The sequence below is a fragment of the Cavia porcellus genome, unplaced genomic scaffold, assembly GCF_034190915.1.
Source record: "Cavia porcellus strain 051 isolate PalLab524CR breed Dunkin Hartley unplaced genomic scaffold, mCavPor4.1 scaffold_2, whole genome shotgun sequence".
NCBI classification, from domain to species: domain Eukaryota; kingdom Metazoa; phylum Chordata; class Mammalia; order Rodentia; family Caviidae; genus Cavia; species Cavia porcellus.
The window spans coordinates 126,394,639-126,409,598 of NW_026947485.1; the positions used below are offsets into that span (position 1 = coordinate 126,394,639).

The 14,960-nt window shown below is 37.8% G+C and overlaps 1 protein-coding gene across 4 annotated transcripts in view; it reads left to right on the forward strand.

Moving 5' to 3' along the window:
• The window catches only part of Adgrv1 (adhesion G protein-coupled receptor V1), a 526,418-nt gene that overhangs the window by 92,726 nt on the left and 418,732 nt on the right, over positions 1–14,960 (forward strand). For all 4 annotated transcript variants that reach the window (XM_063245326.1, XM_063245328.1, XM_063245329.1 and 1 more), the window contains 3 exons: positions 1,551–1,677; positions 2,267–2,484; positions 3,159–3,902. In XM_063245326.1, the coding sequence (XP_063101396.1) occupies positions 1,551–1,677; positions 2,267–2,484; positions 3,159–3,902 (1,089 nt within the window). The remainder of the gene's footprint in view (positions 1–1,550; positions 1,678–2,266; positions 2,485–3,158; positions 3,903–14,960) is intronic.

Below are 14,960 nucleotides of genomic sequence, written 5' to 3' on the forward strand. Positions count from 1 at the left end.
TAGGCTTTTCATCTATATTTTTAAAATGGTCATTTGTAGGGGGATTATTTTGGATCTATGTAAATATCCCGTTACTCATTAACCTTTCAGTTTTTTTCACATATACATTTATCAGTATGGACTCACAATTTCTACCTCATATAGAGGGGTATTTTTTACTACTATCATTTATTTTCATGGTCACGCTGTTGCAGGTTTAACCAGTGGTAAGATGACTCCCTTGTCTTTTTGAAAGGTCTGTTATTCTTTGAGCATTTTACACAATCTTTTTATACAATCCTGAAATCAACCATTTCTCCAAAGAGTCCTGATTTTTCATAGTGAAGAATGCAGTTCGGTAACTAGGGTCTGAGTACTAGGTGTGCTTACTGTTACTGAGGGTCCGCTGGTGTACAGAGATGAGGGACAGATGATGCGTATGTATGTGTGTACACACAAGCAACTCTTACCTCTCATATTCTGTGAGCTATTAGAACACCACACACAGGGTTCTGTTCAGTTTCCTCCCTTTCCTCATGCCTCGTTCCCTCCTCCAGTAGTAAATCCAGCTCCCATTATCCTTCATACATTTATAGGTTTGATGAATTTCCTGTGTACTTAACCTCTCTCTCCCTGCCTCTGTTGGCTTCTCACAGTGAGGTTGTGTGATTCCCCAGCAGGGTTCTAACTTCCTGCTCTGGGCCAAACCCCTGTGCTGTGGCTCCTCGTCCTGCTCCAAGCTTCCCTCCCAGAGGTGCCCGGCCCAGCAGGCCCCGTGTAGTGCTGGCCTTCTGGTGTGTTTCATGCAGACATTTAGGAGAGGCAGACAAAAAGAGATATCATTTTTTGTTTTGTTATTTCCCATCATTATTCTTACCTCTTTCTCCCTCGTGATGTGTTTTCCTATCTGCTTTTACTTTCTCCTCATTCTATTGCTCATTTTTCACATGGTTTATTTAACTAAAAATACCACTCTGCCCCAAGATTAAAACCAAAAACTATCGTAAGGAAAAATTCGACTGTCCACAATAATGGCCACAAAAAAAAAAATCACAATTTCAAAAAAACATAGATCCTGTATAAATAAAAGATACACTGGAACCACTGATTCCAACTGATATGAACAGGAGTATTTTTACTTATAGGATAATTCTTCATTATTTTAATGAAATAAAACTATATATCTCAGAAATGTAAAGTCAGAAGAAACTTTTTTATTTCAGATTAAGCTATTCAGAATATTAAGTAATATTCTCATTGTGAAGAAAAATACCGTATTTCTTTTCCAATGAAATAATTCCTCTGTAACTGAACATTTTCTCAAAAGACAAAATAGGAACGATTTCAAGTTATTTAGTCATCTTTTCTTCTGTATCTAATGCAAGATATATAAATATATTCCTATAAATATCTTTAGAGAAATAGAGCACTATTTTGTATTTATTGTGTGACCTTCAGTAAGGAAATTCTTATGAAACATTTGCCCATAATTATAAAGTATTAGTTTAAAAATATTAACTTAATAATAAGATAGCTACTTTTTATTACTTTGACATCTCTTTTTTATTTAGGTGATACAGTAGTATATCAGTATGGAATAGCTACAGTTATAATTGAAGCTAATGATGACCCAAATGGTATTTTTTCTCTGGAACCCATAGACAAGACTGTAGAAGAAGGAAAGACTAATGCATTTTGGTAAGTACATTTGGTTAAGGAAAGTTAAAATTAGATGATTAAAGTAAGTATGTGAAAAATTAGAAATACTGATAATACTTGAAAATTTTAAAAAATTGACCAGGAACTGAGTTTAAAGTTAGCTGTCTAAATTAATATTAAATTTTGTTTATGCTGCTGCCATTTATCTACTAAAAAACTATGGAAACCAAAACCCTTTAGCTGATAAGCAGAAATCATTCTTTTCACCCTCCTCACTCCATCTTCATTAAGACCAAGAAAATGGGATTATCTCTAAAGACTTCATGAAGATGTTTCTCAGATGTGTGACTATTCTCACCCTAAATATTGCTTCTGAAACACGATTGCTAGTTATCATCAAACTACTTTTCAGTTCAGCTTAGAATTCCAGTGTGGAATTTGAAGACTAAGGCTGCTATGACTGCTTTTGTTATTTAAAACTCCACCTCATGCTTCCCTCTCCATTAAGTTCTTCCTGGTAGGAGGAGTTCATTTAAAGATGATAAACACAATATAGAATGCTCTCATTGAAGTTGAATTCACTATTTAAACATTGCTCAAAAAAACAACTATGAAATTTATTTTATAGGATTTTGAGGCACCGAGGATGCTTTGGAAATGTGTCTGTGGGCTGGCAGCTGTTTCAGAATGACTCTGCTCTGCAGCCCGGACAGGAGTTCTACGAAACCTCAGGGACCATTCAGTTCATGGATGGAGAAGGAATGAAACCAGTCATTCTCCATGCTTTTCCAGACAGTATTCCTGAATTCAATGAATTTTTTGTTCTAAAGCTCATAAACATTTCAGGTACTGTGTTTTTTGTTTTGCATCTCTTATTTACAACCAAAATTTTGTATTTTATACTTCAGTACAATTATATAAAAAATTCAGTTGATAGGTGAATCCTGATTTTATGATTTTAAGTAACAAAGTATCCTTCTTGATAAGGATGTTCTTTCGGTGCTAAGAATAGAATTCAGGGCCTTGTGCGTGCTAAGTACACTCTTGGCCATGGAGATGAACCCTCAACACCAAACGTTCATTTTGTGGTGTTAGCTAGGTTTGTTTTTATGGATAGAGGCTTACATCCATCCTGAAACTTGTAAGTAAACTTTTTCCACACCAAATATAGTGTTTCCAATAAAACACTAATGGAAATTAAGAAATACATGTTCATCATAGCTTACAGTTTGGCCTTTGTGACACAAACAGTTTCCCCCATCAATTTGGGTTGCAGCACAGAAAGTAAACCTCTCCAGTTAGTACACTATTTTCAGGTTTGACTGATTATTAATAAACTTATGATGAATCAATGATATTCAATATCATGGGTCTAAGATGTAATGAAGGCCTTCTGGTAATAGTGTTTTTAACTGACAGTGTTAGAAGTTTGTCTGCTAAACAAATTCCTTTTTAAAATACTTCAGATGGAAAGTACTGCAAAGTCTAGTTTTTCATTCTTTTTTTTTTTTTAATTATAGGTGGCTCCCCAGGTCCTGGGGGCCAGCTAGCAGAAACTAACCTGCAGGTGACGGTGATGATTCCATTCAATGATGATCCCTTTGGGATTTTCATCTTGGACCCAGAGTGTTTAGAGAGAGAAGTGGCAGAAGATGTCCTGTCAGAAGATGATATGTCTTATATTACCAACTTCACCATTTTGAGGCAGCAGGGCGTGTTTGGTGATGTTCGAGTAGGCTGGGAAATACTGTCCAGTGCATTTCCTGCTGGTTTGCCACCCGTAGTGGACTTTCTACTGGTTGGAAATTTCCCCAACACTGTACAGTTACAACCGCACATGCGACGTCACCATAGCGGAACAGATGCTTTGTACTTCAGTGGACTAGAGGGATCATTTGGGACTGTTAATCCAAAATACCATCCCTCCAGGAACAACACAATTGTAAACTTTACATTTTCAGCTTGGGTAATGCCTAATGGTAGAACAAATGGGTTTGTCATAGCAAAGGATGATGGTAATGGAAGCATCTACTATGGGGTAAAAATTCAAACTAATGAATCCCATGTGGCACTTTCCCTTCATTATAAAACTTTGGGATCAAATGCTACATACATTGCCAAGACAACAGTCATGAAATATTTAGAAGAAGGTGTTTGGCTTCATCTTCTAATTATCCTGGATGATGGTATAATTGAATTCTACCTGGATGGAAATGCAATGCCCAGAGGAATCAAGAGCCTGAAAGGAGAAGCCATAACTGATGGTAAGTGTCTTTTCACAAATAGGACATCGGTATTTGCATGTTACAAAATCTTCAATTAAAATTTTGAATTTTAAAAATATAGCAGGTACGTAAAAACTTTGTTTTTTGTATTAGTTTAACAGAACTGTGTGCCTACCAAAACCATGATAAATTCTGCACTAAGTACTGCAGAGATAAATCAGGCAGGAGTAAATCTGGTTGTTGTCACTGAAGGACCAGACATAGGCTATAGGAGAGAGATATGCAAGCAGATCAGTATTTTGTAGGAACAAAGAAAAATTATGAAGAAGGGACAGTTTTCCCTACTGTGGGTATTAAGAAGGATGGAGAATGACAGAGAGGCAGAGGAATGAACAAAGGCTTAGAAATGGGAAGCAGTGCATTACGTCTGAGTACTTGTTCAGTATTGGTGGAAGTAGAGCATAAAAGTAGAAAAAGAAGTAGGATTAAAAATCCCACTAAAAGTGATGATAGGCTTTACAGGATCAGTAAGTAAATTGGTGATAGAAAATTCTATGGGCTGTTTCAAAAAGATAATCTCTTGGCTTTAAATTGAATCATACGTTGTTTTAGAAACTTACATGAATGTGTCCACACAATTCGTGTTATCAATTCCTTCAATACCCTCCATTTTATGATTTGATTCTCTTTTATAGTCGGGAAGAAGACAGAGCAGAATTATACAGCTATAGCCTAATGCAGCATTTTTCTTTGGCCCCTCCATGCCCATACCTGCCAATTTCAGCTACCAGGAATCTACCTATAACATTCATTGGAATTAAGCAATTGACCTTTTGACTGCCTGAAGATATACGTGTATTTTTTAACTTTGTTTTGGTGGTGATAATGCTGGTAGTGTGAAAATGGAAAAGACAGGGAGTGTTCAAACTCTGATTCCTTTGGTGGTGGTAAAACAGTATTTTTGTATAGTGATGTTTCCTTTCTGTTTGACTTACTACCAAGTACTTTTGCAGTTTGTAGCTTGGAAACAAAAGCTACAAAAAACATTTTCAAAGTTATCAATCACATGTAGTATGAATTATAAAATGTACACAAGTGCTTAAGTGACTCAGCCCACAGACCCAGAGAAGCATGAGGGGCGCCACTCACCCCCACCCCCAGGAAGCTGATGAGTATCCTTTCCTGGCTGGCCTGGCTCATTAGACCCCTGGGAAGCAGCTGAGTCCCCCTCCACCCCCGGTCTCCCAACCATCCTAGGTCTTCATTCAACAAGTAGCCAAGCAGCCTGAGAACAATCTATGATTAAAAAAAAAAAAAATAAAGGACGCCATTAAGCGAGCAAACTTTTGTGTCATGGATATTCCAGAAAGAGAAGAGAAGGAAACAGACATACCATCCAATCCCTTAACTGTTGAAACCTTACAAGTCTTAGGAAAGATACGGACAACCAAGTTCAAAAGGCTCAAAGGAGGCCTAGCGAATCTGACCAAGGATCCCCTCTATGAGGCATAGTCTTTGGTTGAAAGTACAAGAACAAGAGATAATTCTGAAAACAGCAAGAGAAAAGCATCAAGTGGCGGAAGAGCATCCTTGTAGGCCTCATACCCACAGCCTGCCAGCATAGAATCCTGTTTGGCGAGTATCCTAGTCCCCTAGCTAGCTTGCAGCTGCGGCTTCCGGAAATGGCGCCGATTAGACTCCTGGAGGGACACGCCTATATTTTGACGTCATGCTTACGTCATTTGTTGCGTTTTTGCGTTGTGTCGTAAAATGTGCGTGGTGACATAAGTCCTGCTTCTTGGCACGATGCTTAGGCCGTGATGTGTCTGCTTGGTGACGTAAGGTTAGCGTTTTCACGTGATACCGGGACTGCGTTTTGATGCAAAGGTTTCCTTGTGATCTAACACCAGACTGCTCAGTGAGTAGGAGGGAGGGAATGTTCTATGTCGTGGTGAAGCATGAGGACCAGGCTTGGGACTAGAGCCTCACCAGCCGAGGGCGTGTCCTGTACCAGCGCTTTGGCTATGGCTACCACAAGGGGAACTCAGAGCCCAGCGAGGCCCTGAGCAGGCTCCATGGGCTCCCCCATCAGCTGCTGCAGCCTGGTTGTCCTGCCCAGGGAGCCTGAGGTCTGGGTGTGTGAGCTTCCTGACAGTGGGGATGAGGTGGTGGCTGCGCTGAGACGTGGGAGCTAAGTGTGCCTGGGAAACAGATCCACAGGGCAGTTTGGAGCAGGAGATTTCTTGTGGAAAACACAATGTCTTGGGATTCTGCGAAGAAGCATATGGGTATCCACATCCAGCCTGCGGAAGATGGAGTGGAGTGGTTTGTGACACTCCAGAGCCACAACCACTTCAGGGTACTGGGTCATGTATGTGGCTTTCTCTGATGCCTGAAAGGATGACTGGTGATCAGCTCAACAGTTTATATGTTAGTGAAGCAGAAATTGAACCAGAAAACATGAGAGAAAAGTGCTTCAGAAGCTTAGCAGGGATTTTGGAAAATAAAAATAGTAAAACCGACTTCACTGCACTTTTTAAAAATTAATTTTATTGGTACATTTTAGATATACATGATGGTCACATTGATGAGAGAGAGTTTGTACATGATATATTTTGTTACTTGTTTCCCTCAATCCCATTTTCTCCCTTCAACCCCTATTACCTTCTTTCTTTACAAAAGCCTTGTTTCTTCGTTTTCTTTTTCCTTCGTTTCCCCATCACCCATCTCTTGCTCTCCTTTCCATTTGAATATTTTCTTCCTAATTTCCAGTATGCACTTTGGTCCTTATTTACCCTTTCTGTTTCTCACACCAGAGAAACAGTGTGACATTTAAGCGTGTGTCCCATTTATTTCAATCAAAGAGTATGGACACTTAGCCTTTCCTTTCACTCCACTCCCTAGCTCGTTCTTTTAAAGAATTTCTTCCTATTTCACAATATTTTTTTTACACTTTGGTCCTTGTTTACACATTCAGTGTCTCACACCAGAGAAACGGTGTGATATTTACACGTGTGTCCAGTTTATTTCACTTATGAGTGTAATGTCAAGTTGCATCCATTTATCTAGAAATGGCTCAAGTTTATCCTTCTTTATAGCTGAGGAATATTCCATTGTATAAAGAGATCATATATTTTTATCCAAACCTTGATTGATGGGTTGTTTTAAAATTTAACAATTAGAAACCATGCTGCTATAAACATGAGTGCACATATATCACAGTGGTACGAAGTTTTAATTCTTGTGGGAAGATACTTAGGAGAATAGCTGGGTCAAATGGTACTTCTAATCCTAGTTTTTTTTTCTTTTTTTATTTAAGGAGAAAAAGGAAAAAAAACAGAAAAAGGGTACAAGTTACACAGAATTTCAGAAAAAACAATAGGAAATCACTAGTTAATACATTACATATTGTTATCTTAGAAATAGTTGTTCAAGATACAAAATTAAAGCATATGAAGTAGACTTTCAAAAAGTGAGACTGCAAACAGTTTTGTTCAATGATCCAACAAAACTCAATTATATGGTTATCTATCTTACACACTTAAATATATATGCAGTTATATTTTTTAGAGCACTTTCTTTTCCTTTCTTTTGTACAATGACTATTACACATTTTGGGTTTTATTACTCCCACAGTTCTTACTTTTTTTTGAAGAGAGTAAAACCAAATGTGACATAACAGAACACAGTCAGTCAAATCAAAAGGATGGACATAATAGATAATGTAAACACAAAATACAAGGTGATCAACAATGGTTACCATACTGCACTTGCTATCTTAAAAAGAATTGCCTATATCATCAGTTATAATAAAATTGAACAAAACAGTAAAGAATAAAACCAAGAAAACCAAAACATTGGAGACATTACAGAACTTTAAAAGAAGATAATAGTAAACCAGAATGGGTGTCATAATGAATCTTATTGTCTTTACAGTTGTTGCCTATACTTTCGAACTTGGTACTATCAAGCAAAGAAGAATAGAGGAAAATCAGTCAAAGCAAGATGGTGAGGGCTATACAGGGTTTTAAATCAAGTTAATAGGAAATCAAAGTGGGTTACTATAATGTAACCTGCTATTTTTTTTATTTTTCCCTTAATTAAAAAGAGAAAAATAAAGTAATTTAAAAAAAGGAGACTGAGATAAAAGAAGGCATAACAACAAAAAACAGCGCAGGTCAAAGCATAACCATTTAAGCAAAATAGTTTTCACCACAAGATATCCTGTCATAAAAATAGTTACCATAGTGTGTCTTTCCTTGAAATCCTTGAGTATAACTTCGTATACTGTAGCACGAAACATATCAAGACAATGTAAAACCATTTAAGAGAATGACAGTATTACAGGGTATTTAGAACCAACTATCAGAAAATGAACAATGGTTTCTGTATAATCTCCTTGTCTATAAAAGTTTTTGCTTATATTATCACATTTAATAAAATCCAATAAGATACAACCTGTTAAGACTGATGGAGACAGAAGAATAAAAGCTTGATGGGACTTGAAAGCAAGATGATACTAAATCAGCACTAGCTATTATAATGTCTTGTTTTCTCCAAAATAGCTGTTCCTACCTTCTGATCTTCTCTGCCTCATTTCTGTTGAGCTCTTTTTCTGTCGTTTGTTATCAGTTTGTCTTCTTCATTTCGCTTTCTGCTCCATTCATTGTGGCCTCTCTGCCACTGTTTCTGAAGTCTTGGTACTTTCCTTTTTTAGAATATCCTGCAGTAATCTCTGTAGAGTTGAATTGGTGGTTGCAAATTCCCCTAGTTCCTCTTTATCCTGGAAGCACCTTGTTTTTCCATCAATTTCTAGGGACAGTTGTGCAGGATATATCAATCTTGGCTGGAGGTTATTATCTTTCAAACCTTGAATTATTTCCCCCCACACTCTTTGTGATTTGATGGTTTGTGCCGAGAAGTCTGCTGTAATTCTGATGGGTGTTCCCTTGTAAGTGATCTGTTTCTTGTCTCTGATGGCTTTTAGTATTCTGTTCTTATATTGGATTTCTGGAATTTTAATTATTATATGCCTGGGTGTAGTTCTGTTTGGGTTGTAGGTGGCTGGGGTCCTGTATGCCTCATACATCTGAGTATCTTTACCTTTTGCTAAATTAGGGAAATTCTCTTGGATTATTTCTTTGAATAGCTTTTGTAGTCCATTTATTTGTGTCCCTACTTCTTCTTTTATATTCTTTATTCTTAAGTTATAAATCCTCTTATCATCTTCTAGCCTTTGTATTATTGCTATTTGTTTTCTTGTTATTTTTAAGAAGTTTTTCATTTCATGCTCCCATATTACAAATCTGCCCTCCAGTTCAGATAGTCTATCCTTAGTTTCTTTCAAGCTGTTATGCCAGCTTTCGATAGAGTTTTAGTTTCCTGGTAATCTCTTTGAGCCTGCTTCACATATGCTATGTTTTCTCTATTTTCTCCATCAAACAATTCTCCCCTTTTTTTCTGTTATTCCATTCCACCATCTGTTTTTTCTTGGGCGATGTTTAGTATTTCTCTAACTATTCTACTTGTATCTTGCTTTATTTCATTAAATACTTCATTTTTAAACTCGTCTATGTGGCTCTGGAGATATCACTTTATGTCTATTGGAGCCATGTCTGATATTGCATGTTTTCTGTCTTCCTTTGCGTTTCCCTTTCCTGGGTCAGTGTTCTCAGGATTGGGGACTGAGGACCCTTTCTTTTTGCTTCCTCTTCCCATACTTTTTGTTCCTTCCATACAAGTGAATGTAGGAGGCCCAATATTTTTCTCTTTTTTGGTTTCAGTTTGTTTGAATTGTGCCAGCTAGGTGTTCCTGCCCACTGCAGTGTACTAGGGAGACAGAGACCTGGGCAGCCTCTGCTGGGCCCGCACCTCCAGGTCAACCTACCAAAGGCTTCACTGCTAGGGTGCACCTCCAGGTGCTGGGACCTCGTTTGGGCTAGCCTACTGGGTCTTAGCCACATCACGAAGGCCAGGCACTCCCCATCAATCCCACTTGAGAGGGGAATATGCGACTAAGGTCACTGCAGTGCCATGTTTCGGCAAGTCTGCCCGGTCCCAGTATGTACTTTGCTGGAGCCTCCTACTCTATGAAAGGGTCCCTGTTCCGCTCACTCACTGAAAGTCGATGTAGGGCTCCCTGCTAGTCCCACTCTCAACTCCATTCGCAGATTACCACACTCAGAGCTTTCACACGTCTCTCTCCCTGCCCTGCAGATTTGGACACAGCAGCGGCAGCAGGAAATTCAAATCGTGGCTTCCAGTGGTGCAGGTTCTAGCTTCCGAACTGAGATTTTATCTGTTCCTGTTATAGCACCAGGATTGGATTTCCAGTTTGTTTCTCTTAGCTTAGTTCATTCCTGGGTCGGCAGAGTGTATCTCCCCTTGCTTAGGACTCCTCGTACCGCACCATTCCTGGATTTTAAGTGGGTATCTCAGAGAGCCTCCGTAGCTGCTGCTAAGTATCTGCCATGTTCTTCCAGAAGTCCAAGTTTTTTGAGAAATCTCAATACTGATTTCCACAATGGTTGCACAGTCTACACTCTCACCCCATGGGTGAAATGTTCCTTTCCCTACCCCTCCAGTATTTGTTATTGGTTGATTTTTTTATAATAACCATTGTTTCCAAGGTGAGATGCTATCTTCAGCATTAATTTGCATCTCTCTAGTGACTTGGGATCATGAACATTTTTTCATCTATTTGCTGTTGTGGTCAGGGTTTGCAAGGAAAACAATTATATACAGGATACATAATTTATAGTACTATTTTATGATGCTCACCCAAAGAATTAAATATAAAAGAAATAATGCAGGAAATCTGTCCATATACTGAAAGCCAAACAATCCAGCCAAGGGCCTGGATTTCATGGCAGCATCCTGGGTGAGTTCAACTGAAGCCTAGAGCTCAGGAAAGTGCTCCCCATGAGTTCAACTGGAGGCCTAGATCCTACTGCAATATCTTATGCAAGTCTATTCCACGCCTCTGTGCTGGGAAAGCCTAACGGTCAGCTGTGAAAGGAAGCAGTGGAAGAAAGTCTGGGCCAGTGGGGTGAAGGATCTGTGTCAGCAGGCTAAGGATTCTGCACTGGATCCAGGAAGCAGTGGTCAAAATAAGCTCCTCCAAAAAGTACCACAGCCATCCACAGTGACAGTGTAGCCCCAGGCTCCTATGATGATCAGAAAAGTCAAGCTCATATCAGGAAACCAGCACGACAAATTTCTGGAGACTGAACAGCACAGCCTCTTCCCCTCTGGAGCCAGGAAGTGGTAAAGACCCGAGCTCCCCCAAAGTGCACTGCAGCCATTCTTAGCAACAAGGTCCCGAGTTCCTCTGATGAGAACAGCTAAGTTCATATTAGGAAAGAGGCTCGACAAGGTCCTCCAGGAGAACTAGTGGCAACAGGAGAATCAACACCATGAAGAACCAACACTGTGGAGAACCAACAACACTACTTCATCCTCTCCATTTCTTTTTATGTTGGCAAAGATCTTCAGGTGTACCATCCACATTCAGCACTATGCTGATTCAGTTCAGCTGATATTAAAAATTGACCACCAATTGTCAATCCATCACATTTGCCATTTGTATTTTTTCATTTGAGAAGTGTATATTTATCTCTGATGCCCATTTTTATTGGATCTTTGAGGGCATTCTGATTTTTTTCAATTCTTTATGTGTTCTAGATATTACTACTTGCCTAAGGGACAACTGGCTAACATTTTTGCAACTCTGTGGATGTCTTTTATCTGTATTAGTAATTTCTTTTGCTGTGCAAAAACTTTTTAATAAGCTGAGATTTTCATTAAATCTCAGTTGTTCTTTCTAGTATTTCTTGTGTGAGCTGGGTTTTGTTCTTGAAATTTCTTCCTACATCTATGTCTTAGAGACCTAACTATTTTTTTTTATTTCAGCAGATTTAGTTTGCTGTTTTAGCATTTAGATCTTTGATCATTTTCAATTTTAATTTAGTGCATGGTGAGAGATGTGGGTTTAATTTAAGTCTTCAGCATGTGGAAAGCTGGTTTTTCTACCACCATTTACTAAAGAGACTCTCTTTCATCTAGCAAACCTGCTTGGCCCCACTGTCAAAGGTGAGGTAGCTTAGTGTGTTTGGTATTGCTTCTGGATCTCCTAATCTGTTATATTTATCCTCAGGTCTGTTTTTTTTCCCAGTACCATGCTGTTTCTATTACAATAGCTTTGTAGTATAATTTCAAGTCAGGGATTGTGATGCTCCCCCCTTCCTTTTGTTGCCCAGAATTGCTTTTGCTATTCTAGGTCTTTTCTGGCTCCAAATGAATGTTAGGAATGTAGAAAACATTCTGTGAGGTATCTAGTGATAATTTGATTGAGATTGCATTAAATCTGTGTAGCAGTTTTGGGGATATGGCCATTTTCATGATGTGGGTTCTTGCTGCCCAAGAGCAAAGGATATGTTTCCATTTTCAGATATCCACTTCAATCTCCTTTTCCAGAGTACCATAATTCTCAGTGTACAGATCTTTTACATCCTGTTATATTTACTTCTAAGTATCAACAGAATAAAAGATTAAAATTTATATGATGATCTTAATAGAAAAACCAAGAAAGTTCAGTACCTCTTCATGATCAAAAATCAACAATGATACATAGAATGTGCTCATAAAAAAATTAAAGCAAAAAAGAAATATGTTTCAACACAATAAGTGACATAATATGTGACAACCCATCTCTTATGTCATGCGGTACAGATAAGCTAAACCCTTGTTTTCTAAGACCAGGAGCAAGTTAAGAATGTTCACATTTACCGTTCTCATTCAGAATAGTATGAAATTCTTGGCCAGAGCAATAAAATAAGAAATAGTAAGGAGATAACAAAAAACCAGTGATCACAACAATGGCAAAAACCTGTGAAAAGTGATGAATAAAATCAATATACAAAAATTAGTAGCCTTTTCTTTCTTCAATACTTGGGATACACAAAAATGAATTTTTTTTCAAACATGAAAATGCTGAGGAAAAAAAGCAATCTCACTCAAAGAGGTGTAATTAAAAAAATATTTGGGAATAAATTTGAACAAGGAAGTGTGAATGATCTCTGTAATCAGTACAAAACTGATTGATCAAAAAATTGACACACAAAAAAGTAGACATCTCAAGTTCATGGATTGGTAGAATTAATATTGTTAAAATATGCATACCACCCAAAAGAATCTACAGATTTAGTGTGATTCCTATTACAATACTGATGACATTCATCACAGAAAAAATTTGTGAGATCATATATTGAAGAAAGAAAAGTGTCTTCAAATAATGGTGCTGATAATACTAGATATCCATATGCAGAAGAAAGAAGCTAAATCCCTTTCACCACACTCAATATCTAAAAAAAACTAGATAAAGTGTGAAATGTAAGATCTGACACTTTGAAAGTACTGAGAAAAATATAAGGCACAATGTCCAGGACAATGTTTTGGGAAAAAAAAGTTTGTAGCACCAAAAGTCCAGGTAACATATAAAAAGCATCTGTACGGTGGAGGAAACAATCAATTAGTGAAGAGACAACCTACAAACCAGGAGAAACTTTGTGCAAACTATTCATCCAACAAGGAATTGATTTCCAGAATATGTAGAACTCAACTCTACAGAAAATAATCCAATTAAAAAATACTCATCTGAAACATTTCTCAGCGGTTATACAGATTATCTGAAATCTTTCTCAGGAGGCTACACAAATGGCCACCAAGAATATGGAAAAGTGTTAAAGGTCACTAATAATCAGCTGTCCTCTGCCAAGGTCCTTCCACCATGTTGTTCTGCCCCAGAGCCTACCAAGTGTGGACTGAAACCTCTGCAAACTGTTAGCCAAAATAAATTTCTCCTCCTTCTGGTTGTGGGTGTTGGATATTTTGTCCTAGTGTTGAGGAAAGGAAGCAAGACACCAAGATATGGAATCGATCTATTTGTTTAACAGATGAGTAAATAAATTAATATCTTCATAGTGTTCTTATTTTGGATGATTTAGCTTGTAACTTAAACGATTGATACCGAAGTTAGAGAAATATTGATCATGTTTATTCTAGAGAATTAGTGATAGAAGGAAAGCATTTAGGGCACTTCTAATTTGTAGGGTGTTTTGCATTTATGAGGTGTTTCCACATATTGCCAAAATTGGATTTCACTATAATTCATTATGTATTTAATAGATAAAAAAACAGAGGTCAAAAATGGTAAATGAATTAGGCAACATTGACAAGCAAGCTAGAATCCAAGTCTTGAATCTAAGCTACTTTCCTTTTTAGTCTTCATGGAAATAAAACTAAAAGGGCCATGATTGTATCTATAGTCTGAGTATATAGTAGTAATGGTAGGTCTAAGGCACGTATGCTACAGCGGGCTTTTTCTATCATTGAAAGCTCTAAAAGGCTTGCCATCACTGCTATAGAGGCTTGACTGATCAAACTCAGGGCACATAGTTTTTTGAGAATTAGCAGGACTCACACAGTTGCTGGGTAATTCTACAAGAGAGACATTATAGGATATTGCACCCAGATGGGAGTTCTGGGGAATCAGGGGCCCTGGGTTGCTACGCAAGAAGGTGAGGAAGATGGTCTCGATAGTAGACCAGGAGCAGTTGTGATCATAATGTGCAGTGTATATGTGGCTACTCTAAATGAATCACCTGGACAGGAACGTGGCCAACCGCCGTCACTGAGACCGCTGACATATCACTTGTACTTTTTTTTTTTCCAAAATCACTACCAAGCTTTCATCTTATGTAAGTATCTTAGCTGAGTTATTAGAAAAAGAACAGGGAAGAAGTAAGAACTGATAAAATCCTGAAAATGATTATTATTGAACTATAGTGATAGAGGTAGGCTGCATTTTATTATTATAGAAAGTCTCTAATACGTGCATATAATATTTTTGGAAAGAAATACTTCTATTTCTATATTCATTCTATTTATGAAGATGTGTTTGACCCACAGGGACTTTTTTTTTTTTTTTTTGCTGAATTCTCTAACTCGGGATGTGTTTCTAACACATCAAGCTGTGAAGTTCTCAAATAATAATAAGACTGACATTTTAAAATTATGACTGAGCTAAATCATTCTTTT